The 27,950-nt window shown below is 38.1% G+C and overlaps 1 protein-coding gene across 2 annotated transcripts in view; it reads left to right on the top strand.

Moving 5' to 3' along the window:
* The window catches only part of CACNA2D3 (calcium voltage-gated channel auxiliary subunit alpha2delta 3), a 1,019,762-nt gene that overhangs the window by 945,650 nt on the left and 46,162 nt on the right, over window positions 1–27,950 (top strand). For both annotated transcript variants that reach the window (XM_029052259.2, XM_029052258.2), the window contains 6 exons: window positions 363–407; window positions 6,483–6,545; window positions 9,832–9,902; window positions 22,271–22,346; window positions 24,860–24,912; window positions 26,472–26,527. In XM_029052259.2, coding sequence (XP_028908092.1) covers window positions 363–407; window positions 6,483–6,545; window positions 9,832–9,902; window positions 22,271–22,346; window positions 24,860–24,912; window positions 26,472–26,527 — 364 coding nt within the window. The remainder of the gene's footprint in view (window positions 1–362; window positions 408–6,482; window positions 6,546–9,831; window positions 9,903–22,270; window positions 22,347–24,859; window positions 24,913–26,471; window positions 26,528–27,950) is intronic.

Here is a 27,950-nt window from a genome sequence, read left to right as displayed (position 1 = left end):
CTTTAACTTAGTAAAGGGTGATAGGGATGAAGCTTCAAACAAAGAGACAAAATAGAGTGCAGTGGAAGTTTGCCCTCTTGAAAGTATATAAGTGATAAGATGAAAATATAAATCACTCAAAACAATATTTAGGACCACATTTTATATATTTTGTTCAGGTTTATTACTTGGAGAAGCACAGTTGATAGCTGAATATGATTCATTCTCTTCGACAAAGATTTTCTGAAGCATTTCTGATATGTCCAGAATCAGAGTTTCCTGTCTTTTTCACTGGGACAAAATCAAATGCTAGTGTATGCAACCTTCAGAATATTAAAGTAACTTGTTTTCAAAGTGCCTGCTTTTATTGGTCTCCCTTGCAGTGTGCATCCCTTGATGGCAGATGTTCCATAAGCTGTGATGATGAAGTAAGTTTCTTTTCTGCTTCTTAGTCTTTGCTTCTCAGGTGGACTTATTTAGGTGAGGGCCAACCAAGAAAGACATCCAGAAAATAAATATCAAGTGGGAGATGCCACAGTTTGGGTTTCCTGGTTAAGTCCTTCACAGTTTATAACAGACCCTGTCCAGTCAGGGCCTCTTGGTGCATGTGAATGATGATAAGATTCAGCCTCTATTTTTCAACATGTTATATCTCTTCTCCTTTGAGATTAGAAAGTGCTTTTTTTAAAACTAAAACTAAAGAGTTTTTGACACATGCCTTGTGTGTCCAGTAGACGGCAGTGCTGACATTCTAGTGTTGGTAGTTTCTCTGTTTTCATTTGGTATATAATTTGCCTCCAAGAGGCTTTCCACAGATCTTTCTATTAGATGATGAGCAAAATGTGGAGAGAACAGCTTCAGACACCAAATTCTCTCCTGTCCTACTGATTTAAGCAGCAGGTACCCAGTGGAAAAACATAAATTGCCTTAGGGTCTGGCAATATTTTTTCTTTTAGCTGTAACTTGATGACAGATAACGATGGGGAAGGAAATGACACTGCTGGCAAGTAAAAGATGAAGGTATTCAGCAGCTCCTTGAATGGGTCCTGTGTGGAAGGGAAAAGATATACCTTATAATAATAGCTTACTGAAAAATCCTTCCTGCAAGAAACAAATGGTTAGCAAAGAAGATAATAATGTACATTTCCAGTGGAATGGGCAATACAATCCCAATACCTTCCTGCTGTAGGCAACATCAAAAATTACTTGGGAAAACAAGTTTCTTAAAGTATTGCATATTGAGAATAACCTAATGATAGGGTGACTATGATAGACTAATAGGATGTTTCCTGTTTCTAAATTGCTGTGGAGGCCTAGAAAAAAATGTCACCCAGGGAATATTTGTTTTAAAGTATGTGACCTCCGTTGTACTTTTTAATGGACCGGTAGGATGAAACAGTGGAAGAGGGAATTCAGTGAAATAAGCTATTTGTGGGAACTTTGAAAAGGTTATATAATGGAGGATAATATCCAGTTGTCGTAGCTGTTGTATGTTTTCTTACCAGTCATTTATTTTCAGTGTAGTCTCCTCTGCCTCTGCTTTTAAATTTCTCACTTTTTTTTGTAATGATTAAATAAAGATCAATTTTGTACATTTTCATCCCAAAGTCAGTTAGCACTCCTTAGAGTGCTGATAGATACATTTGTGAAATTTTCTTCCTGTATCAGTAAATTCCAGCAGGGTTCTTCTGTGTATAAGCATTATTCACATTGGTCTCCTGCACATTTTGAATGGGTGTACTATTTAAAAGCATTCCCAAGGCACCAATAGAGTTTTTTTCCCCCATTTTTTTCTGTGGCACAATCCCTCTGGGCTTGCAAACCACCGGAAACTTGCATACAAGTCTCAAATGATTTAGAAAACAAATGCAACAATCCCAAGACAATTGTAAGGTTGCCATATAATCATTCCGTCACTGCAGACAATTAACACTTCTTTCCAGCAACTTTTAGTACTGACCCCAATGTTCAAGAAAAAACATCAATTCTCTTTAAGACTAGGATTCGGCATTTACCTGTTTTTGAAATTGGTTCCTAAGAGCCTGCTTGATGAATGACTTTCAGGTTAGAAAGCTGTTCTCATGCTCCTTCTGACAGATAGAAAGAGATGGAGAGTGTGAATGTTTAATTTTCCCTTTGCAACAAGTATATCTCTTTTATGGTCATTTGTTGTCAGCTTTTCTTTTCCATAACTAATTAAAGTGTTAAAAAAGAAAGTGAGAAGGAGGGCATATAGGATATGATTTCACACCAGGGCTGCCCTTTCCATCCTCTAGGCTGGCTCCTTTTCTATGTTGTCATTCACATTTCAGCTACTTTTAATTATAGCCGGGGGACCTTGCAACTCTCACTCCCCTAAAGTGATCAGACTCCCATTAAAAAAAAAGACTCTGAGGGCTCATTAAGTTCATGTGCTTCCCAGCCTTGCTCCGCTGCAGTTGCTTTTCTGCCAGCCTCCCACGGACTTAACAGACAAGCTTTATCTTGGATCCCCTCCAACTCCTTTGCTACCCTTTCAATGGGCTCCCAGTTTTCCCTGGCCAGCAAGATAAGCTGGGTAGTAGGCCTGAGTCTCTCAAGGTAGATTTAACACTATTGGATGAGGTCTCCTTCCTTCAGAATTCATGCCATAGCACAGGGGGTACTCCAGTAGGAGAAGGATATGATGTTGTTCTCATGATTCAGTGGAAATGATACATCTTTATGGAGTTCAGGCATGTCACCTTTTTATGAAGAGCTGATTACCAACAGTATTAGAGAGACCTGAATGTCTTGGACCCCTTCCCATCTCTGCTTGAAGTTCCGCTCCTACACTTGGGAAACAGAAATCCTAGATATATGCCTAGTCCCAGGCCCTAGACTCACAGGACCACCTCTACTATTAGTCTTGAATATTTATCTTCCCCCTTGCCTGGCAGTAAATTCTAGGAAAAGGAAGAGTGAGAGAATAAGAAAAACATTCCATTCCATTGTCCATAGAAAGAGATGGAGAGTGTGATTTATCTATATATCTATATAATATTTATATATATATATTCATATTTAGAGAGGAAGCAGTTGGAGGGTAGGGAGATTGGACTTTAGATTCAAACATTAACACAGCTATGAAAGAAAATTATAATCACAATTATCTACATCTCTACATAGAATTGTGTTTTTTACTGGCTTAGGTAGACCTTAACTGAAATATTGAGATGCTGCTAAAATAGACATAGGAATTTAGAAGAACAGGTTATTTAAATCTTCCTGATTTTGGGAAGATTCAAGCCCAAAGAGAGCTCTATCTGACTAATTGGCATTGAACTATTCATTTTGGATGGGTATTTCATTCACCAGGGTTATTAATATTCACTATTTAACATCACTGTACCTGATCTTCTTTGGGTACATCATTGAATCCTTGATGTGCTCTCAATTATCCACTTAATCTGCCTTTATGATTTTGCCGCTACCTTTTTATTGGCTCATTAAATAGTTTAAAATTGTCTCTTCAAGGAGCATCTCATCTCTGTCCATAGCATAATAGAATAGCATTAAGGCAATAGGAACTTTTAAAAATATTCTCTCTCATTATTCATACAACGATGCCTGAAAAAAACTTCACATAGCTTCACATAGGCTAATCTTTAGCGTAATCCACAAAATTTATGATTCTTTCCCCATACCATAGTGTTTTTGCCCTATTTCTCAACAATAACTGAATAGCAGTGATTGGAGTGAGGTGGCTTCCTATACACATGATCAGTACTTCCACCCATTTTCTCTTAAGATATTTTTGGACATGTAATCTTTGGGAATGTGAATGGCATGAGGTCTATCATAGAAGTACTTTGTGTAACCTTGAATACATTTTTTTCATAATGCATTCCTAAAGATCTGATGATGTTGGGGTCCCTGGAATCCCAACAATGACAGCATCCAATAAAAACTCTAAACCAGTGTCAATGAGCTAAAAAAAAAAAGTAACCACAGGGCACCTAAAATATTACCAATTTCAACACAGCAAGGACCTCACCGTGGCTAGTCCCACTAGAGAATAAACAAGAAATATTTAATTCTAAAACATTTGCAAAATAATTCATTCTGGTTTCAAATCTTTCTTCAGTGTTTTGAAGTGTTAAGGGGTTTCTTATTTACAGTAAGTGGAAAGAGGTGAATTCATTCATTAAGTATGGTGCATTGTGTCCTCTCCAGTGTTACTGAGCCAATTAACAGTACTGTAAGGTTTACAGTGTTAGCAGGTTAATCTGACTAAGATGAATGAGCCATTGAGTGTGATTCTAGAGCGAAGTCCACAATGTCCTTTTTCTTTCACTAATTGTGTCTGAATAATCCTTTGCTTAAAAATGGAAACTCTTCTTATGACATGTCTAGCTGGCTAAATCTCTCTGGGCAATTTGTGTATTTTGCACATTCTCTGAGAGAGTAATTGTTCTTAGGCACCTTGGAAACACTTAACCTCGTGTTGTTTGGCATGCATGAACTGAGGCAAAATAAGATAAATTTACTGAATCTTCACGGTCAACATTTCTAATCTGCAATGAGCGTTTTTAAAGGGTATAAAATAAAAAAAAACCTGGGGGGGAGATACTTCTTTTTTGCAAGAATCTGTCCTTCTGTATTGAAAGAAACCATTTTCACATGGGTTGATCTCAAAAACCCCAGGATTTCAAAATGACCATGTGTTCTCTTAAACTTCCCAGGCCAGTTTTCCTGACTCCGGAAACCGAATCACAGTTCAAATCCTTGTTAAATTCATTCGTGTGCTGTGTTTATGCATGCAAAATATCTGAACAATTCACTTCCCTGAGACTCCTTTGGCCTGAATGATATGAATGTTCTGGTTTAACAAGATTTGACCTAAAAATAACCAGACAGCTGAGGCAAAAATAAGTTGTAAAGTCTCATTTGTTGAATTCATTTTAAGCAAAAATTCTTTCTTTTAAGCAATGACTAATTGTTTCACTGTTAAAGTTACTTGTCCCTCAGTTTCCTCATCCATCAAGTGGGGAACATATCATCTACCCCAACTTCTTGGAAAGCAGCATGGCCTAGTGGATAGAGCATGGACCTGGGAGTCAGAAGGACCTGGGCTCTAATCCTGGCTCTGCCACTTGTCTGCTGTTTGACCTTGGACAAGTCACTTAGCTTCTCTGTGCCTCAGTTACGTCATCTGTAAAATGGGGATTGAGACTATGAGTCCCATGTGGGACATGGACTGTGTCCAAACTGATTAGCTTGTATCTATCCCAGTGCTTAGAATAGTGCTCAGCATATAGTAAGTGCTTAAACAAATACAATTAAAAAAGAAAAAAGTTTGGTTGACATTACATTTGATAATGTCAATCCAGAGGTGTTGGTCAGAAGCTTCACTTGAGTAAAGCAGAAGAATGCTGATGGGAATACTTAAGGATCACATCCTCCTCCTTCAGTTAAAAAATGTTTTCTGTTCCCACATGAAACGGCAAAGTTTGCAAGGCAGAGTGGAGGACCAGATGCCTCTAATATTTAGCCAATACCAAACCATTTAAGATAAGGGTAAGAGGAGAGGAAGGTAAACAAAATGCATGGCCTTTTCTTTATGGATGCAGTCTACACTTTAGTGGTAAATGTCATAGCAAATGCAAGCCTTACTGTGGTCCTAGTGCTGTGCTGAATTAGGCTCAGGGTAAAGATATGTTACAAATTAAATGTTGCAGGCAGTATGTAAAGCTGCAATAAATAGAAACTGAGTAACTCCAAGGATTGAATTAAACCTTAAATTTAAACTCTGCAGAACCATAATTAAAACTTAGCCTGTAGCAAACCATTCGCTTGAGATTAAAGTGGTGTGGGGGAAGCAGAGATTTGAGTTCACCTTGCTTTCTACAATTTATAAGTCTAAACTACCAAAAACTAACAGCCCTGCCCCTGAATCCAGCTCCCAATTAAAAACACAGTTTGAAAAGCTTTAGGAGGCCTAAGGGGCCTCTTCTACAGAAGCCTCTACCTTCCCCCTTCACTCTATGAACAAATTAAAAAATATTACCTGGTCCCCTGTTGGTCTTCCAAGCTGACACTATGTTTTCATTAATACATCATTAGAGTAATGACAGTGTGCTGATGTTTTTCTCTAAACACAGCCCAGGTTGCACAGATAACTAGGGCTGCTGTTGCCTTTGGACACTTTGTTAGTGAGACATATTGTTTAGATGGTTTTTAAAATTTCAAAATTATAATTTGCACTGCTTTAAAGCAGGCCCTTCTTTATCCAGCAGTGCATCATAGTGATCCCTGTGTGTGTGTATGTGTGCGTCCATTTGTATGTATTGAATGGGCTGAGTTCGCATTATCTTAAGCATTGCTCTTTTAAAGTCAGTGAACTTTTACAATTACATAAAAATGAAATGTTTTCCCCTTTTTAGCAGGCACTTAAGATTCAAATATGGCAGTACAGGTAATCTTTAGTATGTTTTCAAAACAAACCTGAAAACAAAAATGCTAACTCTTGCTTTATTTCCCAGACCATTAACTGTTACCTCATAGACAACAATGGATTTATTCTAGTGTCTGAAGACTACAAGCAGGTAAGTCTAAAAGTCTAAATCTTAATAAGCTGAAAAAGTTCTTAGGTGATAAAAAGCAAATTGTAGTATTACAGCTTCTTTATTTATGAAGTAAATAGCTGGAGATTAAAATCCATCCCCTCCCCCTAAGAATGTAAATTGCTGCTCAGAGGGCCCCAAAGAATTTTTACCTCACAGTGGGGAGGGTCTGCTCTCAGACTCATAAAAAGTTCAATTTATAGAACTCTTTGCTGCAGAGGTGTCTGTCCCTATTGAAGAATTTTTGCCCTGAGGAAGGAGGTTCCATAAGGAGTTTAAACCATTTTTTAAGGCACATTTACTTTTAAATTGTATTAAACAACCAAACTATTTGCCATTGCACTGCTTTATTTTTAGCCTGATAATCAAATCACTCCAGTGGCAGGATGAGAACAAGCTCTGAACACTAAGAGAAGAAGATCCAGAAAGGAATATTTGGAATTAATTGTGGAAAGGGAAAGACCACTCTGTCATAATGAATATAGTTAATCAGTTAAAACTAAATGGTTCTAGGAAAATGGGGGTCAGGGTATGGGGGAGAAGAAGGGGGACTAAACTGAGGGCAGCTTATGCAGTTTCATTTAGAACTTAGTTAGAAAATGTCACCCTTTTAAAACTCTAGTCAAAGCGACTTCAGGTGAGAAGCATGGGAATCAAAAATTGATTTTTCTATGTTCTTCCTGTGACTGGTTGCATCCATTGTAAAAACAAAGCTAGAAAAATACAGTTTCACTATTTAACTATATTTTTGAATAAGATAGAGATTATTGTAGTGATAATTGTGATTATTTTGTTTTACCTCAAACTGTTATTAATGTTCTGTATTAAACACCATGAAACATGGGAGAATCACTCATAGAATGGAGAACATATCAAGGAGTTTGTTATGTTTTTTAGTTAATGGTGTTTTATAGAATAACATGACAGAAATCATCATATAGACAAATTTACAAACTGAGTCATTTCTAAGTTCCAAAATTTGGGGATCTTGTTTGTTCCAGTCAGACCAAGAATAAACAAAAAACAGCATGGCCTAGTCGAAAGAGCACAGGCCTAGGAGTCAGAGGACCTGAGTTCTAATTTGGGGTCTGCCACGTGTCTGCTGTGTGGTCTTGGTCACGATACTTAACTTTTCTGGACCTCAGTTACTTCATCTGTGAAATGGGGATGAAGACTGTGAACCCTACACATGGACTGTGTCCAACCTGATTATCTTGTATCTACCCCAGCACTTATTACAGTGCCTGGCATAATAATTATAATTATTATAATAATAATTGTGGTATTTGTTAAGTGCTTACTGTGTACCAGCCACTGTACTAAGCACTGGGGTGGATACAAACAAATTGGGTTGGACACAGTCTCTGTCCCACATGTGGCTCACAGTCTTAATTCCCATTTTACAAATGAGGTAACTGAGGAAGAGAGAAGTGAAATGACTTGCCTAAGGTCACACAGCAGAGAAGTGGCAGAGTCTCTCATAACCCTCTGACTACCAGGTCCATGCTCTATCCACTACCTCATGCTGCTTTTCACTAGGGCATGGACAAATAGCTTTAAAAAACAAAACAAACAACAACAAAAAGATTGCCTTCTCCTTACAAGATATGACACCTCAAAATGTATGTTTCTGTTTATATGATACAAAATATGCATCAGTGAAGAATAACAAAACTACTGTATTAAAATGAACAGAGTAAAGATTTTGACTTCCTAAGGGAGCTAATGATTCTAATGTTGAATAACATTTATTGTTATTGCTGCTATTCCTTTCCAACTATCCAATGTGGTAGTCTTGCATTCAGTCTTCTATTACCTTGCACTGGAATAAGACTGGGATATGACTTGATAGTCAAATTTCCTAATATCTAAAGTTCTGCCAATCTTTTTAGTCTGGGCTTGTTTGATGTTGACTGACTTCCTGTCCCCTAATTAGTATAATTCTTCTCCATCAAACAAGTAGCTCCATTGAAATTGGTGTACTTATGCACATGAAATACAAATGTTCTCCTAGCTCCTAGCAGGCTGAACACACCCACATATTTTGGAAAAGGCTCCAAGTTTCCCTTGAGTGAAAAAGGCAATGCTCACTATTCAGACAGAGGAATGCCTTTTTTCTTTTTTGGCTAAGTCTGTAAGCTTTTCTGCCTGAAAACTCCCAGGTGCATACTTGAGGTCAGCTAAGTTACTTGTAATGGAATTGGGGTTTAGTTAATACAAAATCTATGGAATTTATGTAATTTGGGAGTGAAAGGCACTTTCCCCTGTAAATTCTGGCATATTTCCCCCCTTATAAACCGTGTCTTCACTGACCAAGTAGAGTGCATGGTTTTGAGCTGTGCAGAAGGTGAAGGCAACCTTGCTTTTTTGTAAAATTTGTAAAATTTCTCACCATTAAAACAGAGCCCCAGATCACTGAGGTTTAGGTAGCACACCGAACATGGTACATAATTATATGGTGAGTCTAGACATAGCAATAAAGAACTCATCAAACCAACTCAATCTGGGCTTGGGTTAAAGCCTTATATACAAAAAAGCAACTCATACAAAACTTAATGCGGGCTTTTCATGCTTACATGTCTTAGCATCGCTCTCAGAGGTTGAATAGATATCAGTGGGCAAAACCAAAACCATTATCAGGAAGACTCAATCTTGCCTCTAAGTATATTCTCTTCTTCATAATGTCCTCAACACCTTTGCTTCTCAGTGTGAGGTGTCAGGTATTTTTTTTTCATCATCCATTTACTAAGTACTTCTAGACAAAATAGGTGATTCTGCAGAAAGTGATTTTGATTGTGAACTGACCCTTAAAAGACATCCTGATTATAGGATCGCTTTGTGAACTATCTGTTCCCTTAAACAGTTCTTTTTCATTATTCTTTAGAAAACTTTTTCATAGCCTATTTATATCTTCACAGAATAACATTTTAATTGCAAGAGGTTTTGCTCAGATTAGTACAATTTCTGCACAAGATTTTTGCTATGAATCTTTTAATTCCAATATAAGATGATATGTAATATACCTCCTCTATTGTGTACACTTTCACATCTGCTTAGTGGTTTACTTTGTAATTCCTTAACTTATCATGACTGTTAAATCCTTTTCAATTTTTATGTAACAGTAGCCCTGAAAACCTATCTTTGTAGCTGTCAAAAGTATTCTTGTCAAACCCTAGACATGGGCTGTGTCAGTTTTCATTTTCTCCACTGCTGGTTTGCATAGTATTTATCCTCACTTCCCCTCATGTCTTCTATTCTTCCCTTGCAGACTGGAAATTTTTTTGGTGAGGTCGAGGGAGCTGTGATGAACAAATTATTAACAATGGGCTCCTTTAAAAGGTAAGAATTTTACGACCTCCATGACCCTCAGAAAGTTTGCCTAAACAAAATAAAACAAACCAAACCTAGGCTTGACCCTTTGACTGGATTATACTTGTGTTCCTGCTCCAGATGATATGTGTAATTTGATACCACACACATAAGTGTTAAGAGTCTTGGAGACTCAGCTTTCAGTTGGTTTTCTGTTCGCATGGCATAATAGTCTGTAAGAGGCCAAAATTGAAGACTTTTTCCTAGTGGTGAAAATGGCATCAGATTGATGCAAGTCACTGTTAAAAAACAGAAAACATCGTAGTTCATAGATTACTTAGTTTTGAAATGACAGTTCAATGAGGTTACAGATGTTCCAAAAGCAAAAAGGAGATTGGTGTTTCTTACCATGTGCTTTTGCAGATTCATTTACTATAACTCTATAACTCAATGAATTGTTTCAAAAACATGTTATCAAGTGGAGGCGACTGCTAGTCATTTGGCAGAAGAAGTGCTTTTTAAGTATATTTATCTTGAAACTATACTGTAAAAATGAATTGAGAGAATCAATGCCAAAGTTTAGTTCAATTTAGGACCATATCTCTTAGTGCATCACTTCTCCATAAGCAGGACTCCTGTTAAATCAAAAGATTATGGTAGAAAGTAACACCCAAAAAAATCACACACATCAATAACATCTCACCACCGTCACCTCTGTCTCCTTCCTGTCTACCTCCCAAGAAGAACATTGGCCTTTGAAATGGCGCTTTAATGAAACTATTTGAATGCTGTTAAATGTATAATAGCAGGAAATATAATGATAGACCTGCAGCTCAAGTGTTAGATCTAGAGTATATAGGCCGCCAGTTGGAAGTGGTTCACTAGTTTATTACTACCCTGGAGCTGAGCAGTGGAGGGAGCTAAAAATCATGAAATAAAAATTTTAAGTTACTAGCAGAGATCAGTTGAACAGTATGTTGAATGCAGGGGTTCAAATGTGAAATCTGGTTAAGCAGTATAAAATGATGATACCAAGAAAAAAGTTACTACAAAAATGGCAAAAGTGCCTAGAGGAAGCACCCATTTTTCTCTCCTGAATTAAGAGTGGGGCCTGTGATAAACCAGAGCATAAACTCTCTCATTGGTCTCCCTGCATCAATGTATCTTTTTGAAAAGGTACAGATATGTCTTCATGCAATCAGTGTCTGGTATTCAGCATTTTAAAAATCTACTTTAAGATGGGCCATGATAATTGTCACGGTGATTTTCATGATTTCTTGAAATGTGCCATGGCAACCTCTGAATTACCTGCCATGTATATCTCTTCTGGGTTCTTGAAGGCTCTGTATGTAAGTACACCTATGCAAATGGAAGCTATTTCGGGTTGGAAAAAGGATGAAAGATTTATACTGATTACACATATGTTTTTCATTTAAAAACTTATATTTCAATTTTTTCCTTGCAAAGCCTTTTTTCTTTTTCCCCCATGCATATTTCTTTCAAACTACCTAACTAAAGAAACTAAAAGGCTGCAGCAGAGTTCTGCATTCTAAGTTGCCCTAGAAGTGGTTACTATCAATCTTATCTTTCATTACCGCTGAGTAAAAAACTTCAAAGAGAGGAGCTACACTCGTTGAGAAATGGCATAATTCCTATCTATGATCATCTCCACATTTTGATAGCAATTGCCTTCAGTGACTACAAACACTACTTTCCTCTGCTCTCTGTGAAGGGTTAAACTCGTGCAAAAGGAGTCGATCTGGAACTTGTTCCAGAGCTTTAGTAAATAGAATGATCTAGTCAATTTTGAAATTAGAAAATAATTTCCACTTTCATGTTATTGCTGAGTAAATGGGTTTCAAAGAGAGGAGCTACACTCATTGAGAAATGGCATAGTTCCTATGATCATCACCACATTTTGATCGCAGTTGCCTTCAGTGACTTCAAACCTCGTTCTCATCTGCTCTCTTTGAAGGGTTAAACTCTTGCAAAACTAGTTGATCTGGAACCTGCTCCAGAGTTTTAGTAAATAGAACTCTCTAGTCCATCTTGAAATTAGGAAATAGCTTTTGCTCAGCTTTGGGACCAATGGATGGTAACCAGAAAAGTCTAGGGCAGGGCTCACTTGGGCCCTAATACTTTCAGTAGAGGAGGCAGAAGGGAAACCCTACAACTAGAGTGTTGTTGGCTCATCATTGGAGAGGAGAAGGAGTTGGTTGCTGTCCAACCTCTTCCACTGCTCTTCCTCACCATTTCTGAAGACATCATCACCATTCTGAGGCCATTCGTGGGACTTTTCCATCACAGCCAAATGTGCTGTTGCCAGCTGTATAAGAAGCATCTAATATTGGGCCTAGGTTAGACCAGTTTAGAGAGGGCCACCTTTTGACCTGTCACCACCACACTAACAAAAGGGGGAGGTGACCCTGAGAGGAAGGTCCATGCCCATACCGGTTCACTTGGAGCCACTGTCTTCCACAGCCTCTGCTGTCACCTGCATAAAGCTGCAGCCACAACTGAACCAGCCCATCCTGGGCTATGCTGTTTTCACCACCACTTCCCCCTGAGAAAACATGGAGGAGAACATTATACTGATGAGCCTCCAGAATGGCCTGGGTTAGTACAGGGAATCAGGAGACTTGGATTCTAATTCCACTTCTGTCAATTGCCTATTGTGAGACCTCTGACAAGTCACGTACCTTCTCTGTGCCTCAGTTTCTTCATCAGTAAAATGGGAATTAAATATCCATCCTTCTTCCCTTTTGATTGGGGGATGCTGTCTGATCTGACTGTATTGTATCTATCACAGAGCTTAACACATAGTAAGCACTTTATACCACAAATATTATTACTTTTCCTTTCTCCTTTCTTCCTCTTTTTCCCTTCTTTTGGTCAGTTTATTCTATCCCCCCTGCCCTTCTTTCTTTCTCTCTCCCTTTTATCCCCCATTATCTCTTAACCCTGGTAGCCTTGCTTTCATAACACCAAAGATGGCCCGAAGTCCAGTCTTTTAGGCCAGGTAGCCAAGCATTCTCAACCTCCAGATAGTAAGAGGGTATATTCAGAGTTGTTCTGCCATTGAAAGTGCTGAAAGGATGTAACAGAGAATGATTGATAATACTATATTTGACAGGTTAAAAAAGTTTTGCACATCCATACCACATCCTAAAATGTTCAGCACTTAAAGTATTGAATAATAGAATTTACAAATTCTATTTACTTCCCTTGGATAGGCAGGTTAACATAGTCTTCATCCAAATGCAACATTAATTTTGAAACAGACGTTTTAAATAATCTATTTGCTCACACGGTTTTGGTATACCTGTGAAGTAGTCAACCTTTGGTTTTTCCTCTCAAGAGTCATGTCCTAAAGCATGTATGTACCTGTACAGATAAATTCATTCAAATAGATTATTCTAAAGGAGGGATTAGGAACCTTTAGATCATGAGCCACATATGCTTTTTCTAGGATTTAAATGTGATTCTCGAGGAAAGGTCCCCACCTGCAGACTAGGCTCCATGAGGGAAAAAAGCTATGCAGAAAGCCGGACAGGAAGTATATGGGGCATTCAGCCTCTTTGAGCCATAAAGGGGCAATGGGGGAGCCAGGTTGTCAGCAAACTTCCTCACCAAGTGGCAGGGTGAGTTTAAGCTGTTCTCATTCCTCTCTGTTCCCCACACACACCCAAACCCCCAGCAAGCAGCAGAGGCACTGAGAAGGACCAGCCAAGCCAGTCAAGGAAGGAGCCTGCTTATACTGGAGCTGAGGCCATACTCACAGATAGCTGTGGGAAAGCTGCATAATGGACAGGGAAGTTCCAGGGCAGAAGACAAGTTCAGTCTCTGTGTAGGTACCATCAACACTTATCTCCAGCCCCCGAGGACACCAAGTCTGGGAGCATAGCAGTGGTGGAGGAGATGGAGAGGAAAAAACACAGCCAGCTATATACCATCATCTAATTTCCACATGTATAGTTGTTCAATCAGTTGTATTTATTGAGTGAGCGCTTACTTGCAGAGCACTGTACTAAGCACTTGTGAGAGTACTCTGCACACAGTAAAAGCTTGATAAATGCTATTATTACTACTGCTGCTACTACTACTACATGTAAGTTGTTTTACTCTCTTTATCCCCATTTCCCCCCTTTTTTTCAGGGTAGGACACATGACGTTCTTGCAAGTAGCCCCCTTCCTTTTCCAGCTTCTGTTGTTGTTAATGTGAGCAAGGCAGCATTTCCTTCAAATTGGGCCCTGAGTAAGGCTGAGCCAGCGAAGGTATAGGAGTAGAGGAAAGAACCAGTCCACAGCCTCACACCTCTCCTTCTCTCCCAGCACCAGCAGGCTGTGGGAAGGAACGGGGAAAGAGGCAGACCATGGGTTCCTGCCTTTCTCCTTCCTTCCTGGCTCTGGTGAGTTGAGGGCAGGTGCAGGGCCAAGAGATGATCCACAGACTACCCCATCCTCCCTCTTTTTCCTTATCCTTCTTTTCTGCTCTCTCTCCTCTTTCCCTCCCTTTTCTTCCCCTTCTTCCCCAATTTACCCTCTTCCCTTCTTTCTTTCTCTACCATCTCCTCTGTATCTTTCCCCTTTCCCTCCTTTTACCCCCACCTCGCTTACCCCTCCTCTTTTCCCATCCCCTTTCCTTGTCTCTCCCACTTGCTCTTTTCTCTCATCTCCCATCCTTACAGGAAATACACAGCTGTTGTGGTGAAATAGCCACATGATGCAATATTGTCATCACATTACATTGAGCATGATGTCACATGCTATATGGCAGGGCCATAAATTATATGGCTCAAAGGTTTAATTTGGTTTTGCAGTTCTGACCAAAAATGTTCTAAAGTGATAGCTGTCAGTAGAACTCCATTTTGGGGGTCTTGCGATTGCAGATACAGTAATTAAAATGAACAATGCTAACTGAATAAAAATATGAACTTATAGATACAGAATGATTGTTTCCCTATTTCAGTCCAAAGACCTTGAAGTCAGTCCATCTGTTGATGTTGTCTAATTAGAACTATAGGTGTGGCATAGAAAAATGAACTTGGCACTCAAATCATTCAAAACCAACTTAAATATTTTTAATAGCACTGACATAGGGTCAAGATAGATGGGGCCACAATGAAATGGCATCTGTTTTCTCAAGGAAAGATGTGAAGTTAGGGTTTGTGAAAGAGGGAGGACTCTAAACAAAAAAGAAAAGGAACAATGGAAAATGCATATAAAGAAGTGAACAAGTTTGAAGGAGAGAATTATCTGTGCAGGAAAAAGTTTTACTCTGCAAGTGGGTGGAAAATGAAGGAATCATTATCAATTAATCAGTCATATTTATTGAGCACTTGTGTGCAGAGAATCATACTAAGAACTTGGGAGAGTAGAATATAACAGACTTGGTAGACACATTGCCTGCCCACAACGAGTCAATCAATGGTATTTATTGAGTGCTTGTCATGTGCAGGGCACTGTACTAAGCACTTGGGAGAGTACAATACAGTGTAGTTGGTAGATACGTTCTCTGCCCACAACATATAGAGTACTAGAGTTTTCTCTCCTTTATGTTTTTCTTTTCACTAGTCATTCTCTTGGTTCCTGTTACAGAACTCTACTTTTTCTTGCTGAATCTTCATGTGCTTTAGGTACAGAATAAATGTATTCATTCAATAGTATTTATTGAGCGCTTACTATGTGCAGAGCACTGTACTAAGCACTTGGAATGAACAAGTCGGCAACAGATAGAGACAGTCCCTGCCGTTTGACGGGCTTACAGTCTAATCGGGGGAGACGGACAGACGAGAACAATGGCAATAAATAGAGTCAAGGGGAAGAACATCTCGTAAAAACCATGGCAACTAAATAGAATCAAGGCGATGTACATTTCATTAACAAAATAAATAGGGTAATGAAAATATATACAGTTGAGCGGATGAGTACAGTGCTGAGGGGATGGGAAGGGAGAGGGGGAGGAGTAGAGGGAAAGGGGGGAAAAGAGGGTTTAGCTGCGGAGAGGTGAAAGGGGGGTGGTAGAGGGAGTAGAGGGAGAAGAGGAGCTCAGTCTGGGAACGCCTCTTGGAGGAGGTGAGTTTTAAGTAGGGTTTTGACGAGGGGAAGAGAATCAGTTTGGCGGAGGTGAGGAGGGAGGGCGTTCCAGGACCGTGGGAGGACGTGGCCTGGGGGTCGACGGCGGGATAGGCGAGACCGAGGGATGGTGAGGAGGTGGGCAGCAGAGGAGCGGAGCGTGCGGGGTGGGCGGTAGAAAGAGAGAAGGGAGGAGAGGTAGGAAGGGGCAAGGTGATGTAGAGCCTTGAAGCCTAGAGTGAGGAGTTTTTGTTTGGAGCGGAGGTTGATAGGCAACCACTGGAGTTGTTTAAGAAGGGGAGTGACATGCCCAGATCGTTTCTGCAGGAAGATGAGCCGGGCAGCAGAGTGAAGAATAGACTGGAGCGGGGCAAGAGAGGAGGAAGGGAGGTCAGAGAGAAGGCTGACACAGTAGTCTAGCCGGGATATAACGAGAGCCCGTAGCAGTAAGGTAGCCGTTTGGGTGGAGAGGAAAGGGCGGATCTTGGCGATATTGTAAAGGTGAAACAATGTAGACAACTAAACTCTCCAAATTATTCAATACTTGCTGACTCCCTAATAATTTAGGTTCACTTCAAAGGCTACCATCCTTGGATTGTGTTGTGAACCCTGTATAAGCCCTAAATTGTCATCCTCCTACACTTAACCCCAAGTGTATTCTTTCACACACACACGCACACATCTAAGAGGAATACAGCCTTCTCTAATTTTCTTGTAAGTTAGTTCTAGTGGAATGTCCATCCTCATTGTGAAACATTGCCACTTTAAAAATTCTATTAAATTTCAAAGTTATCACTTTTGGACAAACTTGTTTTCAAGAACACTACCTCATATCCTCTTTTATCTCTGGTTTCTCTAGGGATAGAAAACTCATTTGCCTCTCTCCATTGAGAGACTAATGAAACTTACATTAGTATTCCAAGTCTTAAGCATTGAATTTTAGTTGAATTCTCTAGAAATGCTGTTGAAAGGGTATTAAAGTGAAAGTATGTTATGTTTGAAAGGCTTTTTTCCTTTAATGTAGTGCTTAGCTTTCCAAAGATTTTTTTAATACTCAACAACTCCTTTAATGAATGTAATAGCCTTCTTTGGTTCCTTCTGAACTGATCTCTTCTATGAAAGTTTACTTTGTTAAGGCATAGTCCTGAGAGGGGCAAAAAATTCAGATAGGCTGACTTGAATAAGTGTGTTCTATGGGAGGAAAAAACCCTTTCTTGTTTGTCCAGAAGAATGTAGTGAGTTGGAAGTTATCATTACTGGAGAATTTTATTGATGAAGCAATCGAAGGAAGAGAAATGTCTTTTATGCCAATGTGTTCCTTGCACAGATTTCTATGCACATAACTTTGAATGTTCTCTCAGTTTTCCTCAATAATGCAAAAATAATCTGTACCTCAAGCACTCCTGAGCCTATGTCACATTTATCAAAATTAGCACAAGATTTATGAAAATTGCATTGGTTGCCATGACATCTACATTCCCTTTGAATATCTTTTGTAATCTGGACTATTTCCATACTCCATTCCTTCGATCAAAACAAAACAATAGAGTAGCTGGGTTTTTAAACTGTTTGAAAAAAAAACACGTTGCACTGTTTGGTTAAATATAGACCTGGCTTAAATAAATTTGGCAAAAGCACTCTATCTAGCTTCACAACCTCCAATTACCTTGAATAGGTTTTGCCTTAAGTAATTCCTCAAAGCAGAACTTAACGGTTTCATTATAAGGTAGGATTCTTCCAAGTCTTTTTTTCTTCAATTCTGTAAATGAAGAAAATGTTTGAAGAAAGAACGATGCTCAAATTGAAACCTGCTAAAACCGATAAACTATTGGCTGTTTTCTAGCTTACTAATATGTCTTAGACCTATTCCACCCTTTGGAATGATTCAGACTGTAAATAAGGGGGCGAGCTCTCTTTTGCTTTCTTACCCAGTGGATGAGCATTTTGTCTTTCTGATGATCTTTATGCATTGACACTCATTATAGCTAGATTTATCTTAGTAGCAAGCTTCAAGTGAACAACTTCTTTGTTCCTCAGAAATGGAAAGGCATTGGCCTGTTAAACATGTTCACACCTGGAGCTTGATATTACATAGTTTGTAGCTTTAGAAAAGTGGGACTCAAGTTTCTCTTCCCTTCTTTCAAATTCTATGTTCCACTTGAAAGGATGTGATGAGATTTCATATTAGTGTTGATTCCTTTCTTTTCATCATTATTGGGTCTTCTTGGTGAACAGCATTCAGTATTTACAGGCTGGAAGGCCAAAGCCCCCTGTTTATTTACAGAACAAGTGTGGCTCAAGGAGTGGTAGCCTTGGATTTGTTTTCTATCCTTCCAGGGTCCTTACTTCTGACCTGGAGAATTCATTTCAGAGTATGAGCGAATAAGAAGGTGTGAGCCCATGTGAGGGCGGTCCCTGTTGAGAGACAGTCAGCTTTTAGCATTTGCCCACTATGGACTGTAAGCTCTTTGTGGGCAGGGAATGTGTCTGTTTATTGTTGTAGTGTACTCTCCCAAACAGTACAGTGCTCTACCACAGTAAGCACTCAGTAAATATGATCAAATGAATGAATGACATCCATCTGTTTCAAAGACCCCAGGCCAGCAACCAGGTGGTCCAATGACTTCTGCAGATGTTGGCTATAGAAAGGCTGTGTTTGTTGTAGATCTTGAAGCTTCCCTAATGACAGTGGGACTCAATATTTACTGTTTTGGGCACCTACTGTATGCTGGATGTCCATTATGTGTATATCAATGCAGGCTTAGCTATGGAATATTGAAGTGATAGAAGGCAAGGGAAGAGTGTGTTGTGCCTTTTCCTTTATTTCTTAGATCCTCAAATGATGAATTTTCATGTTTGCTAGATTTCTGGAAGCTTTACCCTTTTCAGAGAATGTCCTAGTTCCTTCCTCCTTCCATTTCACCTCTCCTTGTACCACTAAAAATTCATCCTGGAAGGCACAATAGTTTTGCAAAAGGCAAGATTTTCTAGGTAGGTTACTTACAAAAACTGACAATGGACTATAACCAGCGCTTCTTCTTGAGAGAGTAGTTGGTCATTCTTGGTTATGATTTTAGCTCGATTAGAAAGACATTGGAAGGAATAAGTCTACATTCTAAAATATCCAACATTGACTGTAGAAGCTTCTCTTGTCATGGACTTGGTCTCAAAATGTAGAACCAGCATTCATTCATGTTTAGTAGTAGAGAATTTGTTTTACATTACTTTGTTTCTTAAAATTTATATCTGTCTCATGTCAAACTTTCAAGGCAACTGGTCTGCAGAACACAATGATGATAATGATAAGGTATAGGGCTGTGGGCAGTGGTTGAAACAGCATGGTGGTGATGTCATTAAGCTTAAGGCATGTTATCTGTATCAAGAATAAACTGCTGATGCAGAGTGCAGAAGAACACAACATCAGGCTGGGCTGGGCACAACTCTTCAAGCTTAAATTTAGATCAGAAGGAAAACAGGCAATTATCATGTTCTTTAACTATAATCAGCTGAACAGGATACAGGTAGCCACAAAATGTAGTTATTTAAAACAGTAACAAAATCACTTCAAAAAGGGTAATAATCTGGAAGTCTCTCTTTATGCAACATCTAGTTAAATCTCTCCAAGTGTGGAGAAAAAAGTTTATTTTATAACCTCTTAAAATGGTATTAGCATTAAAAAGCCTACCGTAGAAATGAATAAAAGTCAATGAATCTGGAGCCCATGGACCTTCCCAGACAATTTGGTTTGGCCCCTACACTAAGCCAGAAGCCTCTGAAATTGATCCCAATGAAGCTTTAGTAACCTTCTTGTGACCCATGCCTAGAACTGTAACATTTTGTGTTGGAGAGTTGAATTCAGGATTTTGTAGTGGTACCCAAGCAGTGAAATGTCTCTTACAATGAAGACTCAGTATAATTTCCAAGCAAGGTACAAATCAGGGCAACACTTTCATTCATTCATTCAATTGTATTTATTGAGTGCTTACCTTGTGCAGAGCACTGTAGTAAGCGCTTGGAAAGTACAATTCAGCAATAAAGAGAGACAATCACTGCCCACAGTGGGCTAACCAACCTCTAGAAAGACTGCAGTGGCAACAAAAAGCTTGAAGTTAACAATAATAATAGGATAAATTTGTACCAATGGTGCCATAAAATTCAACTCATCAAAAATGCAGTGAAAATTCTAATGCTCAGAATTAAATCCAAAATTATTTTTTAAATTGTTCCTACAGAAAATATCCATCTGTCCATTCATCTATATATAAGTATACACACACACATACCCTCACATAAATTGTTGATGTGGAAGTGTATCCAGAAAGTGCATTTCCAATGGGGTAACGATCCATAGATAGTTCACATACAACACATCAAGGACCAAACCTGATGCAAGACTGATTCATGTAGTATTGCCTAGTGGAAAGAGTATGGGCCCAGAGTCAGAGGACCTGGGTTCCAATACCAGCTTTGCCAGTTGTCTTCTCTGTGAACCTGGGCAAGTCACTTAACTTCTGTGTGCCTTAGTTATCACATCTTTAAAATTAAGACTGTAAGCCCTGTTATGGGAGAGTGATTGTGTCCAACCTGATTATCTTGATTCTATTCCCAGTGCTTAGTACAGTACACAGCATATAGTAGGTACTAAACAAATACCATTTTAAAAAAAGAAGAAAAGAGCTATTACTATGGTAGAAGAGCAAGTGGAGTGTGAAAACTGGGATTTAAATGGGATATTAGTAACTAAAGTTTGAGTGCCTTAGAGGGGAGGCAGAGTGACAGTGGATTCTGATGTTTCTTTCAGGGCTTGGGGGGGGGAGCGGGGGGCGGGGGGGGGGGGAGCTAGTGTGTGTGTGTGTGTCTAGTGCTAAGTGGAGTTCCTCTGACAAATATGGTCTGTTTTATAACACTTCTAATGCCAATAAATGGCACTCTATCTTTAGTGTACCATGTCTCTTCAGCTTTCTTCAGGATTTCTAGTCATTTCTTTAGAAGATGTTACATAGTCATTATATCCATATGTATTATATGGTCACCTTCTAGTTGTATATAGTAGAAGATAATACTAAACCTACAAAAAGTGTAAACTCTAAACAAGCTAGCCAAGATGTGTGTGAATGGAGGTTCATTGAACTCCTGTATAGATTCAAGGATCTGAAAATTGCCAATATTTTTGAAATTTCACATATTACTATTGACTTACAGACAGTTGGACAGTATAAACTCCAAACTTAATGGTTTTAGAGTTTGGTAGCAGAATTTGGCAGGAATACAAGATGCTTTAGAGCTGTGCTTAGCAGCCACCATGGATGGGTTGCCTCTGTTTGAACAACATAAAAGGTGTCAAATTATCTTATAGGACACATATCCCAAAATGCCATCAGCCCGTTCCTTATTATAAATTGGTAGGGAGAGTTAGAACGTTAATTTAAAAATGCATTTTACTGTACACATGGGTGACTAAATGAGAGAGAATGTCTTGTGGATCATAAAATATCAATGATGGAAAAAGTGGCATAGACTGGCTCCATCGATTGTATGATGGGCCCATTGCTCTCAAAGGAGTGTTACAATCTAACTATCATCATAGGGCAACAGAGGGTGGAACCTCTTGAATGAGCACAAAGATTTTTTTAAACTAAAGGGAAGCAGAGAGCTTCCAATCAAAAACTCAGTTGAGGAAGTTCTTATATACTGCCTCTTCCAGAGTATTCTCAGCAAAACTTCCACAAATATTGGAAATGTAGGTATATTTTGTAAGCATAGCTGCTACACATGCAATTCCCTTTGGAAAATTGCACTCTTTTTGTAGGATATTCAGGCTCAGGCTTGTAAGGCATTTAGCTGCCCTAACATGCCTTGGAAGCACATGGAAATATCCGAGCATGGTTCCTAGATGCTTTGGAACAGAGGTTGCTATTAACTCTCCAGCTCACACAGAGCTTCAGTCTGGGCCTTAGGTGCTGTCCCAGTATGGAGTGGGGCTGTTTGAGCATCCTGACAGATATATCCTCCTTCTCTCTACTGTTTAATCCCACCATTTGTCACTTAATAGTGTGTGTTGCCTCCTTCACTTTGCCGTTCCCAAACCCTCTGTTTCTTTCACTTTGCCTTCTAAAAGAGGGGAAGATGATTGAACAATAGATTGGGATAGTGTGTTTCCTTTATTTTCCTGCATGGATGCTCCTATTTCAAAAATGTATTTGTAATTAACCATTTTTCTTTTGCCTCCTAACCCACTGGTGGACAATCCCTGTTGTAGTTTATCCTTGAACTCTGGTGTGTTATCTTCTTTTAGTCAATCACTTTTCTGTTCTTCCCTGTAGAATTACACTTTATGACTACCAAGCCATGTGTAGAACAAACAAAGAAAGTAGCGACAGTGCTCATAGCTTGCTGGACGTAAGTATCATTACCATTCCAGAAACCCACCCCTAAAATGGTTGTATATAGCTCTTTCTATATATCATTATATAATATATGTATATAGCAGTTTTCATACACCTGTCATTTATATTTTGACTTTTAAAAACATTTACTGACTGCCTCCCTAAGAAAAATGGTGTCATTTCAATGAATGCCTTGTGCTGCAATTAATGGCAACCAGAACTGAAGGGATTAATGTTGCATCTTCCTGATGTTTAGAAAATGGTTGAAGTTTTAACAGATTCTGTAATTTGGAATTATATGAAAGATAATTTAGTTTTCCTTATCAGAAATGCTATTACTTATGTGATATGTGGCTATCGTTGTATCACCTTATTGAAATTTATATCACACAGTCTCTTCCTTAATAATGCCACTTCTAATGCATAAAGATTTTTTCACCAGATCAGAGGGTCCATTGTGCCATTTTAAACCCAGGTTTCAGAACTCCTTAAGCTATTTGATAAAATGTAATCTAGGTAAAGGTATAGGATTTTAAATATGCAAATAATATCATTTGGAATATATATCTTGAAAAATACAGACAAATAAATGTGTGCTATCTCTGTAATTGTGTACACACTTTTGTACTTCTGATAGCTAATTTTCTTAAATGAAAAAAAAAGTCTGGGAAAAAATCATTGATTCATTGCCAAATGACATTTTATGAGCTCTAGATCATATGTATAGGGTGCACTTGGGTATAAAATATAGAATGTCTGTATCATTTGTGAACAAAGTCAGACAAAAGATTGCTAGTGCAACATGGCAAAAAAACCAAAAAAACAAAACCTCCAAAAACTGGGGCCTGGGAGAATCAGTTTATACAGTAGACTTTAGAACATTAAGATTTCAGACAAAGAATACTATGCTGTCATAACATAGCCTCTAAATTTTGATGTAAATGATTTAAGAATTTCAAATTCTTAAAATTTTTCTTTCACTTCTAGGCTATAACAGCTCACAGGCTTTAACCAAGTTGATAAGGATTTGATTTTCAATTATGCATTTACATAATCCAATTAATTTTGATACCCTTACAATGAAGCATATTCTGCTTTTGCTTGCATGTATTTTATATGTGCACTCCCAAAGCAAACTTCATCCCATTATTTATTCTTGGTACCTGACCAGCACAATTCTTGCTGAAATGTCATTGCCCAATCTGTAAGCAAATAGCATGGAATTAAAAATTAAAGGAGGTTGGTTCTTGTTTGTCACAAAAAGAAGCTGCTAATCCACCCTGTTTGAAGGTAGTTTTTTTGGTTTAGAGAAGCAGTCAAAAGTTCAGATCTTTATCTAGAGCAGTTCAAAGGGTGAATGTACTAACTACTAGGCTAAAAGCCTCAGAAGACACAGGAAGACAGATCTCCCCCTTAATTCTGGGTGGACTGAACATCATTTTGAAGTTTTTCTTTCATTAATTATGTTTCTGTAAAAGAAAGGAAGTGGGGAGAACAGAGAAAATTAGAAGTTTCAGGAATGGGCAAGGCTTTGAGTTGATAATTATTATAATGATGAAGTGTAGTTTTCCCATCCCTGGTGTGAATATGAATGATATAAATGTTATAAACCTCGAATAATGTGCACAATTAAAGCCCTGAAGTCCATTAAAATGTTTTGCAATGTGCAACAATAAATATTACAAAGAGAGTTAAACTTTCTCTTTACTCATTCTGTTGTTTCTGTGGTTGCCTCTTTCCTATAGGGCCTCAGAACATGCTACACATCTTAAATACCTAGAAACACTAATTTGGGTGAAGGAAACAGCCCATGTTTCTCCTGAATTCAGGAAATTGAATTCTTGGCATAGGAAAATCACAAAATAAACAACTTAACCTCTTTTTAGAAGTAAAGTATTCTGAAGTAAAGATGACAACAGTATGAGGGTCCCTTTTTATAATCAAGAGGTCTCCTACAATAATTTCACTTATTTTTGTGGGTCCTCTTTGTAAAATAATAATCGACAAGTATAATGAAAAGCAATATCTATTCATCTAGATATGATTGGTTGATAATCACTGGATGTGTTAAAGCAAATGCGTACAATTTTGATTTCTTATAAGGAAAGAATGACTAGTGAAGAATAGGGAATTCTGTTTTAAGCAAGCTAATAGTTGAAATATAATTTGAATCAGTTATATGATATAACTCACTCTACATTGTCTTGGGAAATAGTAACCTCTAGAGGTTAAAAATTAGGGTATCATTTGCCAAACTTCCGTTTTTTCCCCTGGTGATAACCTTTGCATCAGATCATGTTTATTTTACTTGTAAATCACGTTTCAAGACAGAGGAGTTCAAAGTTTTAAATGTTAGCTTTGTGATACAGTATCTTTAAATTTTCATCACTTAGGAAAGGTTCCCCTGTTTTTTAACATGATATCAATCTGACTGAAAAAATAACATTGTCTTTATGTAAAGCCTTGAGTTAAGGCACAAATTGTGTGTATTTTACTTTTTTTATTAAATGAATTGCTTCTCTTTAGCCTTATAATGCCGCCTTTGCTGCAGTAAAATGGATAATGACAGAACTTGTCTTGTAAGTAAATTTATTAAGAATTTTAAAATATATATATATTCAGTTTGAAATGCCTGTATAATAAATTTAATATCTTCTAGGTAACCTAATTCAGTATCTTGGAAAATATTGACTGTATGAATGAGTAATTTTAACTTTTATTAGGTTATTCATGGCCATTACCTCTAGCCTTATGTCTTTGTTCAGTAGTCTAAAAACTTGCAATACACAATCCAAATGTATTTATTGTGATTACTGTTAAAATTAACATGACTCTTTGGCTGTTTTTAATGCTCTTGGGTGGGCTGCTTTCAATAGCACATATTATCTAGGTGATTCGTTATGCCACTTTGTGATTTCATAGAATGTACAGTAACAGACCCTGTAAATCGTCTGTGAGATCTAGGTGTGCTTCTCAGGTGTTATTTAATTGTTTACTTTGTCTAATCTTAGTAATGTTTTGAATGTAAGTAATGCATCAATGACTTACTTAAGTCAAACTTAAAATGGCATGAAGATAAAGGACATATTATTGAAGGACAAGTTGGACACATTACTTAAGATAACACAAAGTCAACAAAAAGGAAGAATCATATAAGTTGACATGGTAAATCATCCGCAATGGCCAAACTACATATTTATTATTTTTTTTGCAGAATACATTTGTAGGCTTAAAGAAGATCCCTTGCCATTAAATAGGCGTACACTACTTCATGACTTTTTTCTGTATTGAAATTGTTGACATTCATAAAACAGGATTTGAAATAAGATCTTGGTGTAATTAAAGGATTCTGAGAACAGGAGGTAGCAGAACAATGAACCATGTCTGAATTTGTTTTGAAAATGGGCTTCTGGTGGCAATTTTATCTAATATGCACAAAAAATTAACCCACCTCTTCCCAGTTATGTGTTTGAAAACTAACCATTTTCTACTAATATTAACAAATAATAATTTTGTTACATTTTCAGATTTTTTCAACTGAGCTATTTTGTCAAGTTTTATAAGTAGTCCCAGAGTACATTTTCATCGAAAAAGTCCATTTTACACCCCTCACACATATATACTGGTAAAACTGGTAAAACTGTGGCTATTCAACTTTGAGCAGCTACAAAAATTAATTTTTCTAAGATTCTTAAACTGGATATGAGTGTATTAATTTGTATTTTTTCTGCCAAGATCAGAAAAATTCTAACCAAATGGCTTTTTACTATAGAATTAAAGTATGCTGAATAATGAAGACTGTCATAAATAATGTTCATCTGTAAATTGCTTCTGGCTACCATGAACTGGGGAATATAATTAGCTTTCCTAAGAGAAAAGGTCTCAATTATGAGAAAGCCTAATTATGCTGTCTTGCTACCACTACTATTAGAATAATTTTTCACTAGGAAGATGAAGCCCAGTGAAAATTGAACAGCAACTAAATAAAACAAACTAGAATTTATGTCACTAGCTCCAATTTTTATATTTTTAAAAGCAGATTGCATAGTGTTGAAACAACATATCATTTAGCACATCACTAATAATTGCATACATTACCTATACAAATCAGGATTTTCATTCTTTTCTCTTTTTTTAGATTTCTGGTGGAATTTAATCTGTGCAGTTGGTGGCACTCAGATATAACAGCCAAAGGTAAGTGTAACTTTTGCAGCATGGCTCAGTAGAAAGAGCCTGGGCTTCGGAGTCAGAGGTCATGGGTTCGACTCCCAGCTCTGCCACTTGTCAGCTGTGTGACTGTGGGCAAGTCACTTAACTTCTCTGTGTATCAGTTACCTCATCTGTAAAATGGGGATTAACTGTGAGCCTCATGTGGGACAACCTGATTACCCTGTATCTACACCAACGCTTAGAACAGTGCTCTGCACATAGTAAGCGCTTAATAAATACCAACATTATTATTACATTAAGGAAGACAAAGTTTTTTTTTTAAATTTCAGGGGCCAATTTGCACGGAAAATGATTCCTTAAAATATTTTAAATAGATTCATGAATGGACACATATATATTTCAGGTTTAGGCATTGCTGAGATACCAATGATTGAGAGACAATAGGTCTGCTCCCCCCAACAGGACATGCACTGATATCATTTTTGCAGTAGTAGTGATGATTTATCCTGAACGATTCTCATCTCCTCACCCCATCCCCCTGTGTCAGTGGCATCTCCAAACCAAAGGACAAGTCTACTACATCCTTTATATGTATACCACGTGCATGTTCATGGTGGGCAAAGTTTAAAATCTATATTTTGAAAGGGGCCCAATGTTAAGTCCAGCCCATACTACAACTTTACAAGCTTCTGCATTAGGTTGATAACTTGGAAAGATCCAACATTACGTTTGACGCTTTACAGGAAAATAAAGATCTCTTTCCAGCTTGTTGTGGGCAAGGAATGTGTCCGCCAATTCCACTGTATTGTACTTGCTCAAACACTGTGTGTCTAGTGCTCTGCACACAGTAAGTGCTCAATAAATACCATTGTTTGATCGCTGAACAGACTAAAGAGTCTAGAAAAGATAGACATCCTATGGCACTGGCATATTAAGATTGGGTTAGTGAAAAGCATGAGACTGGGAATCAGAGAACCTGGGTTCTAATCTCAGCTCTGCCAATTGCTTGCTTTGTGACCTTGGACAAGTCACTTCAATTCTCTGTGCCTCAGTTTCAGTCAGTTAATCGTATTTATTGAGCACTTACTTTGTGCAGAGCACTATACTAAGCTCTTGGGAGAGTGCAATATAACAGAATTTGTTCCCTGCTCAAACGAGCTTGGGGTCAGAGGTGGAGACAGACATTAATATGAGCAAATAAATTACGGGTATGTACATAAATGCATTGATGCTGAGGGAGGGATGAGTAAAGGGGGCAAATCCAAGTACAAAGGTGATGCAGAAGGAAGTGCAAGAAGAAATGAGCACCTAGCTGGGAAAGGACTCTTGGAGGAGATGTGTCGTCAGCAATAGGGCTTTCCAAGGTGGGGAGAATGATGATCTGTCGGATATGAAAAGGGAGTCATTCCAGGCCAGAGGCAGGATGTGAGCAAGAGCTCAGGGGTGA

Source organism: Ornithorhynchus anatinus, chromosome X1, assembly GCF_004115215.2.
Source record: "Ornithorhynchus anatinus isolate Pmale09 chromosome X1, mOrnAna1.pri.v4, whole genome shotgun sequence".
NCBI lineage: Eukaryota > Metazoa > Chordata > Mammalia > Monotremata > Ornithorhynchidae > Ornithorhynchus > Ornithorhynchus anatinus.
This window is presented reverse-complemented; position numbering and strand designations above follow the sequence as displayed.